This window comes from Netta rufina (genome assembly GCF_964035555.1).
Source record: "Netta rufina genome assembly, chromosome: 5".
NCBI classification, from domain to species: domain Eukaryota; kingdom Metazoa; phylum Chordata; class Aves; order Anseriformes; family Anatidae; genus Netta; species Netta rufina.
This window is the reverse complement of record NC_140128.1, coordinates 24195069-24216295: the sequence shown is the minus strand read 5'-3', so window position 1 is coordinate 24216295 and position 21227 is coordinate 24195069. Positions and strand designations below refer to the sequence as shown.

General features: G+C 36.3%; 1 protein-coding gene across 1 annotated transcript in view; it reads left to right on the top strand.

Annotated features, from left to right (window-relative positions):
- Nucleotides 1-524: 524 nt before the first annotated feature.
- AQR (aquarius intron-binding spliceosomal factor) overlaps nucleotides 525-21227 on the top strand; it is a 55899-nt gene continuing 35196 nt past the window's right edge. The window contains exons 1-17 of the mRNA XM_084288350.1: nucleotides 525-664; nucleotides 1516-1572; nucleotides 2275-2315; nucleotides 3399-3434; nucleotides 5729-5849; nucleotides 7194-7334; nucleotides 9354-9422; nucleotides 9972-10072; nucleotides 10754-10830; nucleotides 12197-12261; nucleotides 13331-13447; nucleotides 14401-14514; nucleotides 15328-15431; nucleotides 15923-16025; nucleotides 17062-17182; nucleotides 18978-19119; nucleotides 19875-20053. Of these exons, the coding sequence (XP_084144476.1) occupies nucleotides 581-664; nucleotides 1516-1572; nucleotides 2275-2315; nucleotides 3399-3434; nucleotides 5729-5849; nucleotides 7194-7334; nucleotides 9354-9422; nucleotides 9972-10072; nucleotides 10754-10830; nucleotides 12197-12261; nucleotides 13331-13447; nucleotides 14401-14514; nucleotides 15328-15431; nucleotides 15923-16025; nucleotides 17062-17182; nucleotides 18978-19119; nucleotides 19875-20053 (1672 nt within the window). The 5' untranslated portion in view covers nucleotides 525-580. The remainder of the gene's footprint in view (nucleotides 665-1515; nucleotides 1573-2274; nucleotides 2316-3398; nucleotides 3435-5728; nucleotides 5850-7193; nucleotides 7335-9353; nucleotides 9423-9971; nucleotides 10073-10753; nucleotides 10831-12196; nucleotides 12262-13330; nucleotides 13448-14400; nucleotides 14515-15327; nucleotides 15432-15922; nucleotides 16026-17061; nucleotides 17183-18977; nucleotides 19120-19874; nucleotides 20054-21227) is intronic.

Here is a 21227-nt window from a genome sequence, read left to right as displayed (position 1 = left end):
CAAATTGCCGACTTGTTTAAGCACGTAGTTTTTCCCCTCTTACTTTTGCCTTCCCTCTCCTCCCCGTGTTTATAGGTGCACACACCGAACAGAACATGCAGCAGTGCTGGGATGGTGGTGCTGTCCGACATTAATAAGAACAGGTCCTTTCCACAGTACCTCCTGGACACTGTTTGGACCACAACTTTTGCTCTAAACAATAAAACAGGATCGCTCAGGCTTTCCATGCCTGGTTCCTTGGGTTATAGGGGCTGCTGGGCTCCACCTCGGCCTGCCCAGGCGGGTGCAACTCCCCTCAGGCTTTTCGGGTCTCCCTGTCCTTTCCTCGCCGGGGGGCGCTGCCCCGCCGCCACCGGCCGGGTGCGGGCTGCAGGGCCGGGAGGGCGCGGCAGGTGGCGACACCGCATCCCCTCCGTCCCCCCCGCCCGGCCGTCGCGCCCCGGAACCGCTCCGTACCGCTGCTGCCTTCCGCTCCCCTCGGCTCCGGGAGGCACGGGGCTGGGGCCGGGAACAGGAACGGGACCGGGTCGGGGCAGGGGCGGGGAGGGAGAGGCACCGGCGCTGCCCGGCGGGTGCTGCGATGGCGGCGCCGGCGGCCTCTGCGCCGCCCAAGAAGATCGTGGCGCCCACCGTATCGCAGATCAACGCCGAGTTCGTCACCCAGGTGGGCACGGCGAGGAGGGACCGGGGGGGTCCCCGCGGGCTGGCTGAGTCGGGTCGGGGTTTGGAGAGGCTGCCGCTGCTGCTCGGGAGCCCGGCCCCGCTGTGCGGCATGGCAGTGCCAGCGCCTCGTTTAAATGGCCGCTGGAAGCCGCGGGTGTCGGGGAGGGCCGCGGAGGTGCTTGAGGGCCTGTGTCACCGCAGGGAAGCGCATATGCCCCCAAACGTTCAGACTAGAGCTCTGTAAAAGCAATCAGGTCTGTCGCAATGTGTAAACAGCGGCTGGCTGTGCCTCGCAGCTGGTACGTAAAGTAGCTTCACAGGTGCTGAAAATCCTGCTTTCCATCCTCCTCTACAGCACGGAGAAGTGTGGTTAAAGGGATCCAGGAAGGTCTTGGCGGCACAGCTTGGTAGCGATGCAGGGGCGGCTCCAGCGGTAGCCCTGCAGTGTTAGGCCCTGACCTGCTGCCTTCACCTCTGCCTGAGGCTTGCAGGCTGCAGTTTGCAGCCACTGAAAACTCCTGGTGTATTTTGGAGGGATTTGTTAGGGGTAGCCTAACCAAAATAACAAAAGAAGGTGTTTACTATATAATGGTAACATCAGAAACTCTTACAGAGTATCACGCTTCTTTCAGAAAATTTATATGTAGAACATTAAGTGGTTGAAAAGCACTGCTGTTGGAAAAACAGCATTGGTGTGCGTAGTTAAACCTGAAATTCAGCAAAAAAAAAAAAAAAGTGAAATAAAGCATGGGGATTGGATCTGTTACAGAGCTATTCTGTCATTACAATTGAAAATAAACATATTTGCCCTTTCTTTTTTTTTTTTTTTTTTTTTTTTTCTTTTTCATATAGTTAGCAAATAAATATTGGGCTCCGCATGTGAAGAAAAAATTGTGCTTTGATTCAAAGGTAAGAACTCCTACCAGAACTGTGCCAGGGTGTGAAAGAAGGAAGATCAATGATATTCTGTCATGCTGACCTCTGATGATGCCTATATTGTAGAAGAGTATGGGAGACTGAAAGGTCACCAGTTACTTAACACACTGTAGTTACAAGTTGGTTGTTATTTATTTGAAATTTAAAAATGTATGCACTGTTGTGATGATATGTAATAGCAGCACATTTTTTTGTGTGCTGTATGTTCAGTTTATTTGAGCGAAGAAGCTGAGTGTAAAAGATGTCTGAGGAGATATTCTTAAAAATCAATGGATGAACGATACATGCAATACTTAACTTAAAAAGCTCTTCAGAGAGTTTTGAGTGGACAACTTGAGTGCTGTTCAGGTGGATATCTGTGTTTTTAATGTTTAAAGCTTGGCCTAATACATTTGGTTTTGTGATGGCTTTCTGTAGTGCATATTTGATTCTGTATCATTAGGTGCTTTTTTTTTCTTTTTCCTCCCTAAGTTGATTCATTTTCTTTGTTAGAAATATATGTCTGTGAAGGTTTTGGTCTCATCAGAGCTGAGACTTACCTGTTATGACGTATTTCATCAAATAGCACTAAGCAGAGAGTAACTAATACAGAGTAACTTTGACTGCGTTAAATATCTTAATGCATTTTTAATAATTTCATGAAGTATAAACTTTTTGAATTACTCTTCCCCATAGGTTATTGAAGATGTATATACAAAAGAAATTGTCAAGTCAAAGTAAGTATACTAGCATAAACATTTACAAACAGTATAGTATAAACATGTGCAAAGTATACTAGTCAGTTTCATATAGACTAGCATTCCATCATTGTTGCAGTTGTTTCTAATGTTCCATAGAATTCTTTGAAATTCTGTGTTTGAAGCAAGTGAAGATGGCCCAAGTTCATTCTAGTAATTTAATCCTTATATTTTTTTCCAAGTCTGAATGTGGTAAAAAGAAAGCTCATGAGCTCATTCTCGTTGAATATGAGGGTTGGACATAATATTGTTTGGTTCCTTGATCTGCTAGTATGTTGTGATTTGTGTTAGTTTTGTGTTGTGGTGGTTATAGAAGGCTGGTCCCTCCTTTGTTACTGAGGTATGTAAAGAAAAAAATCAGTTAAGGATTGTGGTGCCCCTAGCTTTTTTGTTTTTCGTAATTATTATAATTAGCGAGAGTGTCATTTCAGTAAGTTTTAATGTTAGATGATGGAGAAAAAAAATCTCGATAAACTCTTTTCTACAGCTTTGTGTATAGAAAAGAGTAGTAACCAAAGCTATTTGTATCTATTCTTCTGAAGTTTGAACTCTGGAGATAATCCTATTTGTGATTGCTTTATGAAAGTCATCAAAAAATTGCCATGAAGAATCAGAGCAAGCTTGCAGTTCCATTGACTGAGAAGTGATACCATTACAAACTGAATAAATATTTAGCTGTAGTTTTCCAGAATACTCGGTCAGTTTCCAGCAATTTAATGTCTTCAAGACTGTTGGAAGTGGTGTCTTCGTACTTCAAAAAAAAAAAAAAAAAAAAAAAAAAAAAAAAAAAAAAACTAATTTTTTTAATATGTAAATTCATTGGTTACTTAATGATCCTGCATGAACTTTAGCTTTCACAATGTTATAGCAGTTAAGCACTGTATTCCAGTGATTGCTGTTGCCTAGAAATGTATATGTGTGTGTGGGGGAAGATACCTTCTAGATGCTTCAATCAGTTTTGTTATATAAGAGTGTGTGTGTGTGGGGGGGAGTAGCTAAGCTAAGATGTGCGTGGGAGGCTTTCTTTTCTATGTTAATTGATTAATTTTTTTCCTTTTTTAGGTTTGCTATTAGAAAGATAATGCTTCTTGAATTCAGGTAAACTTAAATGAGTGAAATTTAAGTTGTTTTTCTGTAGGAGCACATAATGATGAGAAGCAAATGCAGAACAGTGAATTTGCTTGAAGGTTGTATACTCATTTGCTTACTAAAGCCTTGAACACATAGGAAAATTGAGTGAGGAGAGTTGAATTTTAGGAGAAAATAGTTTCATAAGTAACATCAGAATATCTTGTTTTATGACTCTGAATTTCTAGTATAAATGAAGCACCAAGGAACAGAGTAGGAATGAAATAGGTGAAAAACTTGGGTCTGTAATTTGAAATGTGTCATTAAGTGGTAAATCAGCACTCGGTGAAGTCAGTGGAAGTTTTTTGTGTTAAGTCTTCCTGCAAGGGTAAAAAATTTGCTGCAACACATTCATCATTAAATTTTCTTCATTTGAAAAGAAATTAAGTCTGTTTAGAAGATTCTTACAACTACTTTAGACTTTTTTGGGCTTGCTTAGCATTCTAAAATGGTGTAAAACACATATGCAATTTTACATATTTACAAATGGAATATTTAGTATTCTGGTTGTCTCAAATCTTATGAGCAGGCAGAATGAGATGGGTTTTTGTTGGGATGGTTTCTTTGCTTGGAAAGGCTGAAATATATTAGTACCACTAACTGGAAAAGTAGGATAAACTTTATTTTGTTTTCTTTAATAGAAAAGGCATAAGAGCAAACGGAAGCTATGATTTTGGGTTTGACAAATAGTGCACTGGTAGCATGCCTGTTCTGGAATCTGCGTGAAAGCAATACCATGGAGTTAGTCTTTTTAATCCTTTCTGTGAACATTCTTAATGTTACCGGCTTGTAATGTAATTTAAGTACTTCCTGGTGTATAGCCCCATCTACTGCCATTCGTCCTGTAAGTTGTTTTTCTCTCTGTTTTTTTTTGCTTCTTTCCTCATCTGTCCCTTAAGTTCTCTTGCCACATCCTATGTACAAAATACATAGGATTTTCCTATTCTCCATTCATGCTCATATATGTTTATCCTCACTTGGGGGTGTTACTGTTTTTATTATTATTATTATTGAAATATATGGAAGTTTATTAAAATGCCCGGGAGAAAATGAAGTATGGAACTCTCTCTGGATTTTGTGGATGTTCTTCCCCTACTGTTGGCAGATTCAAGCTCTTGGGACGCAGTATATGTTCCATGTTGAATATGCCTCTGAAGTTATCTCAGCTGCTCTATTTGATGCTATGCATTCTGGCTGAGCCCCCAGAAAGTATCAATTCTTGTCTGACCCTTAACTGAGTCTTCCGGTCCTGGCTACATACAAGCCCTTTCTGCCTTTTTTCTCCACTGTCTCTGGTACTTGTCTTACCTGAAGTGATTGAAGTAGCTTACTGCATCAAGAAAATAGTAAGTTGTGGAAAGTAAATAAGTAAAACTGGATTGTCTCAGGAAGGGCAAAAAGAATGTTAGAGCTGGTATTAAGAGGAGAGCAGGTGAACAACTGGCCTGAGAAGAAGCAAGATGTTCTGATGGCATAGGGTGCAAGTACACTGTTGAAAAGGTTGAATTTAGAGATTGCCTCCTTGGGAGTAGCTATCCTGTGTAGGTTCAATTGGTAGTTAGAAGAGGGCGACAGTTGTGTGTCCAAATTGCTCCTCATCTCCAAGCTCTAATTCTAAGAGTTTCTTCTGTGAGAAATGTGCCATGTTAATGAAGAAGAAGTGCATGTTGCTAGGAAGCTGCTATTTCCCAGTGTCCAGTAATTTTTCCTACTTTCTTGAAATCACCTGATCTCTCCCATAATAAAGTTTTTTAGTTACACTATTTTTTTTTTTTTTTACTACCTTTATATGATGATTGCAAACAAAATCTCTGGATGATTTTATTATTTTTTTTTATAGTAAGAGGTGTTTAATATTACAAATAGCGTTATACAGTAGTTGTCTTTTGCATCTTATGCTAGAAGTGCTGTAAGTGACATTCTTTAGACAAGCAGGTTTTGTTTTTTCATTCTGGAAAATCAGTATGAATTCACGTTCTGACTTTGCATTGAGCTATGGCTACTTAGCACATTTGAAATCCTCCCTGAGTGGTGTTTCTTCCTGATGAGAACTCATCTGTCTCTTGTAGCAGTTATCTGAGCTGAGCCTGCCATTAACAAGTTATGCTGCAGTGACCTAGATGAGGGGTAACTTCAGGAACTATTCACAAACTACAAAAATGGCAAAAAGAAAAAACCCAACCCTGTGGATAAGTGCTTTTTCACATGAGTGACAGATTATGTGGGTGGCAGCAACTAATGAAATATTCTTTGTCTCTTCACAGCCAGTACCTTGAAAATTACCTATGGATGAATTATTCTCCAGAGGTGTCCAGTAAGGCATATTTAATGTCAATCTGCTGTATGGTGAATGAGAAGTTCAGAGAGAATGTCCCTGCGTGGGAGGTAACCAATTACAATTACAGTTAGAATTGACTTTTATCCACAAGTTGCAGCTTCTGCAGTGTGCTCACTTACACTGACAGAAGGTAGCAAATCTTGTAGTGTTAATGGTAAATGGTTCCTCAGCTGGAATGTCTCGTATGGTATTTTAAAGTGTGTGTTCTTTTCTGAGAAGGCAGGGGATGGATGGAAGATCATCCGATCTTCCATCGGAAAAGATGATTCTTTTCGGTGCATGAGTCTTTTGTTCTGCTGCATGATGCTTTTACATCAGCAGTGTTTGCTTTTTTTGGCACTCAACAAGTCTGGCATTTGCAGAGAAGTTATTTCTCTGATATTGAAAGAAAAGAGAGAATTTTTATATCTGTGGGTATAAGAAGGCACGGCTGGAAGTCTGACATTTTAACTAATACTGTCTTGCTTAAAATCTGTGTATATGGTTTTGTAGCTTTTCTGCATGAAATTTATCATAAAGTAATCTCTTATTCTGCTTCTATTTATACTGTTTTGTGTAGTAGTAGGTTCAGAAATAATGTGTTGTTCTACAAATAGTTCAGTTCTCACAGGACATCCCAATGACATGAGCCTACTTAGAAATTTTATGCAAGCATCACTTTAGAAGCACACTTACTCTGGTAGTTGTGCTATCACTTCAGTTCCAGCAAAACACAAAGGATTAATAACTTGGGCATATGATGTCTGTGTCTTCTATTTTGCTTTGGTGTAGGTGTTAGAAGCAAAATGACAGGTGCATGTAACCATCCAAGCAGTTTAGTTAAATTCGTTATTTGGTATGTGGCCGCCCTTTTAAAGAAACTATTGACATAGTTACTGACTATCTTTTTCTGTCTGAGGCAGTTGAATGCAAGGTCCACAACTGTAGTTAATCTTTGTTGTTTTTACTTGCTTGCTTTTTCTAGATCACTAAACAGCTGCTATAGTTTTGGCTAAAATCTACCAATTCTGTGGATCTAAAGGAATTTTTCTAACCTGTGTCATTTTACAGTAATACTGTGTGATCATCAGTTGAGTGTTTCCATAACACAACCCACTCCACTTGCTCTTCTTGTTCAGTTTGTCTTATGCATCACCTGTGTTAGAGGCCAAGCAGAATGCAGCAGTTCCTCTAAGCTCTCCTGTCTATTGGGATTCCCTAATAGGAGGATATTGTAAGAGGATGTCAAGTGTTTTGCTTGCTCTGCCTGGTCAGAATAAATGACAGAGAGAGAAATAAATCCTTCTTCCTTTTACAGATTTAAACAAACCTGGAGGTCTCAATCTATGTTATGTGAATGAAGATAATTTGTATCACCTTGACTCACGATTAACTTTCTCTTTTATTCCTAGACATTCAAAAAAAAGCCAGAACACTTTCCTTTCTTCTTCAAATGCATATTGGAAGCATCACTGGTTGAGAATGACAGTGAATTCTCTCTGCATGAACAAACAGTCCTCCTGCTTTTCCTTGATCATTGCTTCAATAGTTTGGTACGTTAAAAGCAACTAATACGTGTGGTTACACCATTCTGAGTTAGCAGCAATTTAGTTTTAGTAATTCCTTAAGAAACAGATAAAGCAAAATTTCCATTTAGAGACAATGGTGGTACTGAATGGCTTTTACCCTTTTTGACACTTGCTTTGTTTCTGTCACCACGTTTATGTTGACACAACATTGTAAGAGACTAAAAATTTGGAGTAATGACACTTACTGCAATTTAGAGACATATTTCAAATTGTGCTTAAAAATGTTTTTATTTAAAAAGGTGGCTTACCCTTAAAAGCAAATTTGTTACTACTGTACTTTTTTAGTTTTGTTGCCAAATTGCAACATTGCAACCATTGTTTTTTTATTAACAGTTGAGACAGATGGCAGACATTAGCTTTTGAAATTAGGTTTTAGGTAATATTTGTCTGCACTTTTTTGAGTTAGTCTTAAGAAACCATTTGGCCAGATTGTGTTCTTAGTCTATAGTAAAAACTGGGCACAGTTGTTGATCCTAGTTTGCAACTGTGGAGAGTAAAATAAAAGTCTTTTATATCAGACATGGTACTGTTACCTCTCTTGTAACTGGACTTTGTGTTAGATGTAGGATGTATCGGTCAAAATCAGGGTTTGCACAAGCAAAGAACTAAATAGTGTCTCACAAACAAAGCAATTGAGGAAGTGTGTGATTTGATTTTGGAATTAGGGATGATCATTGGAGCCAGTAATCAGCATCACCCTCATGTGTCTAGTTTATTAATCTTCCTTTTCAAGGAGAGTTTGATAGTGACTCTATGTTGTCCTGTCTGCAGGACATTTATCATAAAACACAATATGTAAGCTGGTATAAACGTGCTTGCAAAAGCATACTTCTATTAGAAGCTATACTTCTTTGTGAGGTGCAGAACAGGATAGTCACAGTGATGTTTTAAATAGGGAGCACCAAAGTGTGACGTTTCAGAATGCTGAATACGGAACATTTGTCCCTGAAGATATATTTAAGATGTTGGTGGAAGTTAGGCCCTGGAATGTGCCCAGAAAAGGGCTACGAAGCTGGTGAAGGGCCTGGGACACAAGTCCTATGAGGAGCAGCTGAGGGAGCTGGGGACGTTTAGTCTGAAGAAGAGGAGGCTCAAGGGAGACCTTATTGCTCTCTACAGCTACCTTACAGCTCTCTACAGGTGTGAGGAGATGGGGGTCGGCCTCTTCTCACAGGTAACTAGTGATAGGACTAGAGGGAATGGCCTCAAGTTGCACCAGGGAAAGTTTAGGTTGGAAATAAGGAGACATTTCTTCTCAGAAAGAGCAGTCAGGCACTGGGATGGGTTGCCAAGGGAGGTGGTGGTGTCACTGTCCTTTGGGGTGTTTAAGGAAAGGTTGGACCTGGTACTTACGGACATGGTGCAGTGGATGATATTGGTGGTAGGGTGATGGTTGGATCAGATGATCTTGAAGGTCTTTCTCAACCTTAATGATTCTATGTTTCTTCAGTAGTTAAGGAAAGAAGCAAAATTTTGTGGATGCAGATCATAGGCAGAAAAAGAGCATTGAATTACAGAGAAATTTGGTATTTTAGAATTAGAAGAATGTAGATGAAGTGGGAGAAATTTGATAATTGAGGGGCTTACCGAGACCTCTAGAAGAGATTTTAAAAAGAATTGAGTAAAAAGAAAGCAGAGTAAGAAAACTCAGAAGGACAAGAAATGACTGAAGAAATAACATCAGTTCTCAGCTTCTATCCTAAAATACTTACCTGGATAAAGCCCCTCATAAAGTATTAAGAACTGACAGAATCCATGAAAAGAACCTAAAATGAGAAAGTCATCAACAATTTTAAGAGTTACCGGGGAGAGATACTGTGTAGTTTCTTTTCAGGAAATTGTGAAATCTAATATTGCAACATACATATACTTTGATGGTACTGTCTGTTGATCCACTTTGTAAGAATATACTTATAAGACTGGCACATGAGAAAATACAAGAGCTCTTAAAAAACGCCTTTTATGTCTCTGACTTTCTAACAGGAAGTGGATTTGATCAGAAGTCAGGTGCAACAGCTAATTTCCTTACCAATGTGGATGGCTCTACAACCTGTAAGCATAACACTGTAAACTGGCAGTGATCTTCTAGGCAGTATGGGAGTCCTGGGGTGTGAATTGTATAGTGAGTGTTATTTGTCTAATGTATGAAGCTACCTACATTACTGTGGTATTGTATTTTTGGTAAAACTCTCTTTTCCGTTTGCTGTAAATTTCCTTGTAATTGTATTTTTCATTTGTATTTGTTGTTCTTGTTTTTTTTTGTTTTTTTTTTTCATAAAACAAAGCTTTGATGCTTATAGCATTTCTGAGCTATAATTTGTAGACAAGGACATGAGAACACTGGGACTGGGAAATGGGTCTGCTGTGTGGGAACAGAAAACACCGTAATAGGGAAGGGAGGAACAATACCAAAAAGACAACTGAGAATGATAAATGCAGTGGGACTGGATTAACTGGCACTATGCGGATATGTATCAGTGGTTTCTATGGTATTTCTCAGAATTAGTACTTGGGATTATTGAGACTCTCAATACTTACTTCCCTTGTGAAAGCAGGGGAATTCTTAATTCTTGGTGAATTAATAGCATTTTACCTTTTCAGAAACGACTGGAACAAGAGCTGAAAAAGACACCAAAACTAAGAAAATTCTGGAATCTAATTAAGAAAAATGATGAGAAAATGAATGAAGAGGCAAGAACGCAGTATGTTACAGAAATCTTTTTGTTGTATTAAAGCCTAAACCCTTAATGGATTTATTATAATTCAGCTAAGTGAAGTTGTTTTAATAATAATATGTATAGTATAAAAACAAATAAACTAAAACCTCTAATGATTGCAAATAAGGATTGATCATCTGTGATCTCCTGGAAACTTCTGTTTTCCAGTAGTCTTTATGCAAAATAATATTAAAGAACTTAACATTTTATTTGATCAGTGAATTCATGATTCCAAATTTTAGAGCTATAATGTGCGTATGAGAATATTTGTATAGTTACTCATGTATTTTTTATGACCTTCAGCAAAGATTTAGCTCTTACTTGAACAGCTATTAAAATGTGTGAATAATCTTGTGCGTATCTTAACAAAGATAAGTGTTCCAAAACTTTTTGGTGTCACAGTGTAGTAAAGTGCAGGTGGTAGCCTACTTCTCTATTACTCAGTAGAAGCATGGCTTGTTAATCAATTTTGTGCTGGAAGTTAAAAATACAGATTCTGCTAATCTGTCTGCCCAAATGAAAGGAGAAAAGTTATCATCTAAACAGTTTAGGTATGGTTTCAAGCAAACGTATCATTATACAAATGTTAAAGCAGCTAATTTTGATAAGGTGTACTTCTAGTCTGCATTTCAGAAGTGTTAATACTTTTGTCATGTCTCATTTTAGAGCCTATCGGGAGAGAAGATTTCTGTCACAGCTCATTCAGAAATTTATTTCTGTGCTGAAATCAATACCCATCTCAGGTAACTGTGGTTCTTCTGTTATTATATCATCTGATAATCAGCCTTAAATTTTTCTCTGTTTTTGAGAAGAAACTACTCCTTAGGATACCAACCTGACATTGGAGACCTTATCTATATAGGGTTTTAGTGAAAGACTGAATGGATTTCATGTCAAAATTAGTACTCAAATTTTCATATGCTTTAAAAATGAAATAGCAGAAAGCTACCTTAAATCTCCTCTACTTCTTTTCAGTATGGACTTAAAAATATATTTTGGGGAAGTGATATTCTTCATTGCTTGCTTATACCCTTACAGCATTAAAGCATTTTAGTGCGTACTTAGTTGTCCTGTTAAACAGATGTTATAAATGCATATCATAAGTATATATTCTCTCACTACTGTTCTCTATGGTGAGAACAAAAAGCTAAGTGAACTGGAATTCTGTAAGATTTGACTGCTCTTGATTTATAAATCATTGTGACAAGCAAAATTACATGCTCGCCTGATTTAGAAAGGAAAAGTGTTTCTACAGGAAGGCATTAGCCTTTTGACAAAAAAAAAAAAAAAAAGCTTATTGTACTTCAAGCACAGCACTGTAGTAAATCAGTCACTGAGTAAAATCAATTCTCAAAGTTCTGCTTTTGCTTTTGAGAGCTGAAGTTTGCTAAGTGTTTTCCTGAGCTGTACAGGAATTTCTGTGTATTAGGATTTCCTCAAATGATACCTAACACCTCCCATCTTCCCGGTTATGCAAAGATCAGTCTTACAAAGACTTAGAGTAACAGTTAATGCTGGGGGCTTTAGGAAATAGATGTTCATTAAAGTAGATTTGGTGTTATGTTTTGACTTGATCTTAAAAGCTCCTCAGCAGTCCACCTAAAGACTCTACCTACTGCTTTTGTCATTGTGCAGTGTAGCCCTTGATGCTTTGTTTGGTGAAGTTCCAATGTAAAATGGATAAGATACTGGTGAAAGTACCACTTTCTAGATCATTTTTGTTTCCTTTTAGATCTAAGATGGCTCATCTGACTGCTTCATTAGAAGAAAATCTTAACACCAATTTCACTTCTATTTCACACTATATTAAGTGCTTCATTTAAGTGTTTTCACAAGATCATAAAATAGTTGAGTTTGGACGTTTAATAAATTCCCTTCTAAAAGTCTGGTTCCATTACTTTTCTATATCCAAAAATCTGCTAGTTTGCAGTGAAGGAAAGGATTGTGTCTGCAAAAGAGAAGAAGGTACTAGTTAGTTTTCTAATCTCATTATAAGGTGATACTGTATTAATACTGTGTATTAGCAACATTTAATATATTTTTAAAGAATAGTTAAATATAAGCATATTATGGTGTGAGTCAATTACAAAGATTTTTATTTCTATCTAGGTCCTATTTCTATGGACAAAGTTCATTATTGCGAGAGATTCATTGAACTCATGATAGATCTTGAGGTAAGTTAAGTTGTATCGGCCTGTTTCCAGGTATACTTTTCTAGGTTTTATATGCATAAAATTGTCATTGTAGCCTTATTCCAATTAACGGGTAGTTATATCACAGCTGTGCATATTATGGTTGCTTAATATTAGTTTTCCATCTGTAACTAGGAGGTTGTAACAGTGGAGCTACACTGAGAACTAACATAATGTTTATAAATCAAATAAACTATTAGAGAAATCTAGGATACTAAATTGTTCTCTGAAGACTGTTAATGGGAATGGTAATAATTCCAGCAATTGAGGAAAATGTGTGAGGCTTTAATCCGTTAGGATTAATCTGGGAGTGCTCCTCCCACAGCATGATAGGCTATTTAAAATATCTTTAGTGTTACGTATTATAATCCTAGAAAGCATCTGTAGTTCTGAAATGCAAGTTATTTCTATTTGACTAGAATTCATTATTTACAGGAAACAGTTCTGGTGATTTAGTTTTGTTACAGAATAATATGAGGAGGCCAAGTGAGGTTTTCTATCTGCAGGTACTGAGAAAATGGGACAACTTTAAGCTTCACGGTACCAGAATTAAAAGTAAAACATTAAAAGACCTTCTCACACAAGTAACAAATTATATTTTAAATAATTTGAGCTTTAGAAGACACTTTGGAATAAGACAGAATTTGCTGAAGCAGTAATGACTGAAATGAGTGTAGAATGCACACATTTAAAACAATATTGCAGCAGTTTGATGTATCGTGTAATACACAATGATTATACAGACATTTAGTAGTAGAACAATTGCTATAATTAATTTAGTTTTATTGCTAATAGGAGCATTCTGCCTTGTGATGAGCTTGTGCCATGCTACCAGACCTATAAAAGTCAGTGTTCATAGCAGCCTACCCACATAAAAAACAGGCACAGGTAAATGCTGCTTTAATATGAAGACCTCTGTTAGGGTATTAGATACGAAAATAACTGTGCAGCAATCTACCTTGATCTGCTTTCTTGAAATGGAAATTTGAGAAACTAAGATTTCTTAAATTTTGAAGAACTGCTTGTACTAACATGAGATTGTTTGCCACAGGCTTTGCTTCCCACACGACGCTGGTTTAACACAGTGTTGGATGACTCCCATCTTGTTGTTCACTGTTACCTATCTAGTCTTGCCAAGAGAGAGAAGGAAGGTCATCTCTTCTGCCAGGTGAAATAGGAAGTTGTTGAAAATAACTTACTTCATTCTGATGCAACTCTGAATATTGCAATTGCTGTATTTTATGTTTGATTGTTAAGACAGGTTTTTATGAATATTTCTGATGCATGCAAATCGTATGTTTATTTAAATCCTTCAGATAGTAGTCCCTTCTAAACTGTGTCTTTGTGTGTCTGTTTTTACATTTCTGGCTGTTTTTCAGCAGTTTTGAAAAGTACAACCTAGAAAGCAATGGAACTTATGGCTTGCTTTACATACTTTTACTTCTGTTTTCATAACAGAAGTCATGTCACTAATGCATTCTTGCCTTTGTTTTGACCTCTGGCAGTTCTACAATGCAGATGTTATTCACTACTGTCCTTCATTTTACTCAGCCATAGACAGTATATTACTAAGGATCTGAAGATCTTTTCCCTTCTCTGCTTCTCAGCTGCTTTTCTTGAGGCTTACTGTCCCCGATCTCTGGCATGTGTTCAGTTATTCTGAGGGTCAATGAAACAGAAAGCCAGCAACACATCTGATTGATAATATGTAACTTGGAAGAAGGAAATCATTGAAAAGTAGGATTAATTCCAGGGCTGGCATCAGAGAGGGCAGGAGTGAAGCAAGACCTCTCCCTTTTGATAGCAGCAAGCCAGAGGTTGAATTCAGTGTCTCTGAACCTCTGGCTAGGTCAATGTAGTATACTTAGTTTCTAATACTGATTTGTAGAAGAAACAACTTTGGCCATGGTCTGTGCTATAGTTTCTATGGCTTGATGAGATACCTACCAAAATTTTGTGCATCAACCAAATTTAGATACCAGTCCGTGGTCTGTTTCTTTAAGTACTCTGATAAACTTGTTTGTGCATGGTGTTCAGATTTGTTTGTTAAATGGTATTTTTTTGTTTGTGGTAAGGTGCCTCTTATTGTTAATGCACTAATTTGTATGCATAATGTCTCAGCTTTTAGATATGCTTAAATTCTACACTGGCTTTGAAATCAATGATCAGACTGGAAATGCTTTGACAGAGAATGAGATGACGACAATTCACTATGATAGAATTACTTCTTTACAGGTAAAGTGTTTAGGGGCGTGAATGGATGTAGTTGTTTTTTTTTTGTTTTTTGTAGTTTTATACAACTCTTCTATGTACAAATTAAGCTATTTCCCAAAGCAAACCCCTTAATTTTTATGTTGAGTTTCAGGAATAGTTATAATTTGACTTTCTCTGCTATACGGAAGACTTAATTCACATATGTGACTAAGACTAAATAAAATGCTCTAGCAAAACACCATCACTTTTGATGTTTTTAAGTTAGGTGAACTGCACCCATTAAATCTGTTCAGAAGTGAACATTCAGTGCAGTAGGAACCTGATTTATGGTTATGCAGTAGGTGGCATCATTTCTTCAAGTTCAGTCCACACATGATAGCAATAATGGTACCTTCTACATAAGAGATAGAAAATAAAGATTCACATTGCCTATACTCATATAAGGAAAGCTACGCTTACCAGAGTTTTTCACATCACTTTTGACAATAAAATTCAAGGAAGCATGGTTAAAATAAATTTGTTCCTTGTCTTCCTTAATTGTCTACAAGTCTACATGTCTGTCCCCTTATGTTTTTATTTTAATGACAGAACAAATGCTGATAGGTGGTGTATAAGAAAGACAGTATATCAGAAGTCCAGGAATAATAAATAGGTGGTGCTCAGAAAAATGGAGATTTCACCTGTTTTTTTTTATTTCTAGTCTGAAATTGTCCACAGGGTACTTTGTGTTACGAATCAGAAGAAAACATTGTTTTGTACAAATATTTAGATTGTTGTTTAATTGCTTCATTAATGTGCTTACATTCAGTTTTGGGGGGTTGGGTCTTTTTGTAGAGAACAGCATTTGCACATTTCCCAGAGTTATATGACTTCGCACTCTCAAATGTGGCTGCAGTAGATACTCGTGATTCACTGGTGAAGTTATTTGGACCCCTCAGGTAATGCATCAGAATGAAATTTAACATAAAATTGATGTTCTTTGTTCTCAGTTTTTTAATTTAACAAATTTCTGTATGGCTTCTCACATTAGTAAGACTTTCTGTATGGCTTCTCACATTAGTAAGACCAATTCATACTTCTTCACTTTTGGAGCCTTTACATGGTTTGAAATAGGGAGAAATAGAGAGTTTGGGTCCACTAGTAGAAATTGGTAGTGAATTCTCAGAATTCCACCGTAAGAAAAATAACTTTTTCATTTTTTCTAATGTGAAGAAAAAGTATTAATTTCCTGGAAAATAGCTAGCTGTTTGTTTGTTTGTTTTAAATAAAGGTTATTTACTATAAGGCAATTACTGCTACAGTTATTTTAATTTAGCTTTTTTTTACTCTCATGAAATTTCGTAGTTGTACTTTAAAAAAAAAGATACTCATAACCTGTTTTTCACAGGTTTTCAGTATTTGTCACTAAAGTTTATCTTCTATTATGCAGCTCAAACACGCTCCACCAGGTGGCATCATACCTCTGCTTACTGCCTCCTCTTCCTGAAGGGAATGACACTAGCTATGAAAAGGATTTTCTGCTAGAGCTGCTGGTAAAACTGCCATTCATATAATTTAGCAACTAAACTGTAGTAAAGTAGCTATTTAGCACCTCTTGTTAAATCACCAGTGAACCACAGCAGTGCTATAACAGTAAAGTAGACACTAAGATGGGGTTTTAAACCATATAAATTAAATATTTGGAAATGTTAATGTATAAAAGTAGTTTTCGTAAGAAATTAGTATACTTGGCGTAACTGTAAAGGTCAATAAGCAAAGCCAAGCAACAGTTTTGTGTTCTTCCAGAAAAGTTATTTATATAGTCACTGTTTTTCTCTTTTAAAAACAAAAAATGCTAAAATAAATCTAGCTGCCCATTATCTGTTTGGTTTCCCAAACCTATTTGTAACACCATTTCATGAACAAGATTTTTATTTTTGGATATTCAGTGTATTAACAGTTACTGTAGGTATCAAATACTGATATTAGAATCAATATTAGAAAGGTGTATTTGTTTTCAATGTCTTTCAGAACTCTTTTTTGTGGTTGTTTTTTTCCTTCAAAAATGTTTATATGATTTTTCTAAGTATTAGGTAGTAGGAATATGATGAGTACTGATACTATGAAGAGATGTTTGTTCAGCTGACAGTATAGTAATATTGATTTTTTTTTTTATTTTTTTTTCTCCCTGACGGAATTAAGAGTAGCTATTGCTGGATGAGCAATGCTACACTTAGCTATTGAACATGGGCTTAATGCAAAAAATATATAATTTTTAAATTCATTTTAATTAGATTCTCTGCAAAGTATACACTGAGTATTTTCGGTTCTGTTGTGCCATTTTTCATCAGGTGATTGTTTGATTCCAGAGCTATGATAGATAGTTGGAATATCTTTCAATGCAATTGTATATTTATTATTATTATTATTATATTTATTATAATTGTTATATTTAATTGGGAGAAAAAAAGTTATTAAAACAGGAAATGGCAAATGAACACCAGCGTTCTTATGGATTAATACTAGTGTTTCAAAGATAGCTTTATTGTTCTTTTTTCGACTTTTAAATGTTCTAAATGCATCCTTTAGGTTTCCCGTCATGAGAGACGAATATCTCAAATTCAGCAACTCAACCAGATGCCTCTGTATCCCACGGAGAAGATTATTTGGGATGAAAATATTGTCCCAACTGAATATTATTCTGGAGAAGGTATGATAAGTGTTCAGTAAAGGCAGAACAGGGCAGTAAATGCTCTAAAAAGCAGTTCTGATATCTGTGCTTATCCTGTCTTCAGAACTTATGCAGCAATTGGCACATTTCAGTATCTTAGGGAAGGGTCAGCTTTCAGATTTTTGACATGTGACTCAAGAACTCTGACGTGAAATTGTTAGTGAAAAAATAGTATATTTCAAGAAAAATCCAAGAGTTTGTGTTCACATAAAGCCAATTCTTTACCTGTAAGCTGGGCAACAAATACACTATACCTCCACATGGTTTCAGTGAGGTGAAACAGGTTTTAAATATGCAGCAGAAAATCAGTGCAAAAGACTAGTGCAAAGTATGTTTCTGGTTTGAACAGAGTGTATTCTATACCCTTGTCCGTATAAATTTCATACAGAAGTGGGCTTTTTGTGTGGATATAAGACTTAATAAATTTTGTTAAGCAGATATAGTTTAGAGGGGTGATTTCTTTATGAAGCACCAATGATGATTAGAAAGATAGACATTTGAATCTTAACCACTTTAGGTAACGTAGGTTTATGGACAACAGAGGATCTTTTGCATACATATATGATACAAATACCATTTATATATCTGCCCAAGAAGAGATGTTTCTTTTCTGTGTTCTTTAAAGCAGCAAAATTCTTTTTGTCTGAAACTTAAAGACAACTAATTTAGCCTGAGAAAGAGATATTTCTTTAAAATAAATAAATAAAACGGGAGAGAAGAGTATCTGTCTGATAAATGCTGTGCAGCCATAAGAGGAGTTGCTTCAGGCCCTGCCCTTTGTGCATATAACTAGCTTTACAGGACAGGGCTTGTTACTTGGTGTTGGGAAATGTGTTAAAGGATTTTATCACCATGTAGCTTTCCAGAATAGAAGTTGTATTCTGTTGCCTTTCTTTACTGTCAATATATCTCAGAACACGTGAAAGCCAGTGTGTAGTACTGGTTTCAAGGATAATATTGCATGTTACAAATGCCTGATGCTTTCACAGGTGTTAAGCACAGGTATCAAACTGGAAGAGTAGTCCAGTAATGATAAGTAACATTTAACAATTTTTATTATGGCAGATTCACATCTAAGACTACCTTAAGGGTATGCAAGTAGTTATGTGGACTTCTCTAGGAGTTTTGATACTCCTTGATACTCTTAAATCTAATTTTCCTATGTTTTCATTTTCACTGAAAAATCTGTAATCATTAACAAACTTTTGGGAAAAGTTGTTTATTCAAAATTGATTTATTGGCTTAAATTTTTTTTGTCTACATTAGTGATTTTTGTGGTTTTTAATAAACATAAAGGATTGGAGTCAGAGAATTGCTGTTTAATGCATTGTTTACTAGTAAATGAGCCTTTTCTTTTTAATGCTGGTTTAATTGTTGAATTGCAAAGTACAATTACTTTACATTACATTTGTTGTTTTTTTTCGCTTGTTTGTTTTGGTTTGGTTTTCATAAAGTCATTTTCATGGGAGTCTGAAAACTGCAAAAGATTCAGTCTTTCATTGGTCCCCTGTATTACTGCCAGAAGGATGAAAATTCTGTGTGCAGGTTCATCTAGAGAAAAATGGAAAATCTGGGGGAGGGAAGGAGAAAAATGTGTACTTTTTTAGTGAAGTATATTCATAAAAAGATAAGTTCTTAGAATCTTCTAGGATAACTCCAGCAGTTATAGTGCTTTATAATATGTTTATGAATTTGTAGAACCAATATATTAATTCATGTTCTTTTTTTTTTTTCCCATCAAATACCTCTTGCCTACCACCTCTATCCACCTTAGGCTGTCTTGCACTTCCCAAATTGAATCTACAGTTTTTGACTCTTCATGATTACCTGCTAAGGAACTTCAATCTCTTCCGCTTAGAGTCCACCTATGAAATCAGACAGGATATTGAAGACAGTGTCAGTAGGATGAAACCATGGTAATATTTATTAACTGATGCAAAATATTTATAAACTGGTGCAGCTCAACTTTGATCAAAGTGACTTTGAGAATGAATAACTGATGTTGTGTGTGTACTAAATACATAATACTTTATTATAATTTAAAATGTTATTTTGTTTTGTATTAACTTCTTCCACAGGATGTTGCCATCCCGTGAGATTATGTTGCAAGAGCGCGTGAATATGTATACCTGATATGTTAAGAACATATGTTGGATGTTAACAACCAACCTTTGTTGTGTTAACAACATAACATAAAAGTACTGAGCTGAGCATTTCTGACTTCATGAAATATGGAAACTCTGCCATCAGTTCTTGTATATTAAATGTGTTACTGAGTATTCTTGAATCTACCATCTGCCACACTTTGATCCTCTTTATGTTTCAAGGGGTCATTTGTTATGGCCTCTCTTATACTCATTACTTGCTGTTTGTTATCTTCCCTTTTTCTTATTTTCTCACTGACTTTGATTTTCTTCTTCTTTTTTTTTTTTTTTTTTTTTTTAATAATGCCAGCATAAGTTGCCCTTGCTTCTTGAAATGTAAAAATAAATCAGTTCATGTTACATTTCAATTCTAAAATGCAGGATAACATTAATCTAGTTCAGTAGCATGTAAAATTAAGACTTCTATTTTCTTAGAGTTGACTGAGATGAATTTTGTCAGAGTTTAGGAACTGAATCTGTTATCAGATAATGACTAACAAGCCTATTTTTTTATTATTTTTTTTAAGGCTGTCAGAATATGGAGGCGTGGTTTTTGGTGGATGGGCTAGGATGGCACAACCCATTGTCTCTTTCACAGTGGTGGAGGTTGCAAAGCCCAATATTGGTGAAAACTGGCCTATGCGAGTCCGAGCAGATGTCACAATTAATTTGAATGTCCGAGATAGCATCAAAGACGAATGGGAAGGTACCATGTGGTTCTTTGAAATAAGATGCTCAAAATAAATGCTCATCAAAATATCCTTTGCCTTAATTTTAATTGTAGAGTTCTGTATCTGAGGTAGACTTGTCCATCTTAATACACTGTTTAAAAGCATGTTATTCAAATTCCAAGCCCAAAAAAATTGGGATTTTCCTGAAACAAAGATTAAGATAGATCCAAGTTTGTTACTAATATTGAGATGTAATTTCTAATCATGCTTCTGCTTCAACAGAATTGCATATGCTTTTAAACATTTTAGCGTTAGGTTGTATGGGTAAATGACTCAGACAAATTTTTTTTTTTTCCAATGTTTTCTCTTTTTTTCCAGTTATCTTTAATAGGCTCTTCTTTTAAATTTATGATTATTTAATTGATCATGGTAAAACTCTGGCATTCATTAACATACCATGTCCTGAATATTGTTAGATTGCAGGAATATTCCAGTAGCTAATATCCTTCTTGTGGTTCTACTTTTCCAATGTAGGTTGATCCTTCCTCCACTGCTTTTAAACACTATAATAGTTTCTGAGAGATCAAAAGCAGTAACGCTTTAAGCTAGGTAATGTTTAAAACAAATAGTTAAAACTATTGCTGAATCAGGACAGAGGTGAAGAACTGATAACTCGTCTGGCATAACAAGGTCTTGATGAAACTACATAAAGTTGGATAACAACATCCGGTGAATAATGAGAAAGTACTTACCTCAGATAAAGGAGGTCTATAAAATGAAGTTCTTCAATGATCTTAATGCTGTCCAAAGTCTGCTAATTTTGTAGTGGAATGCAGTGTGTGTTTACTGAATTTTTTCTCGCAGATACGTGAGAATTGGTAGGTATACTGGAAGAAAGGGTTAGTGTTCAAAATGACAACAGCAAAGTAGAGAAAAGACCTTTTAAAAGTAAGGTATAATTCAACAGAGATTAATAAAAGAAATTAAATTAAACAAGAACAATTTACTGCACAAGCGTATGTTTGGAGAGTAACTTGTTAGGCAGTAGCTGTGCAGGAGGGAAAAAGTCAGAGTTCATCATGGTTCAAAAGCAAATGTGACTCCACAACAATACGCTACTCCTGAGGGAAAAACACTCTACCAAATCATATTGGGCTCTATAAACTGCAATGTAGCATGGAAAACAAATAACTTGGTTAAATGACCTTA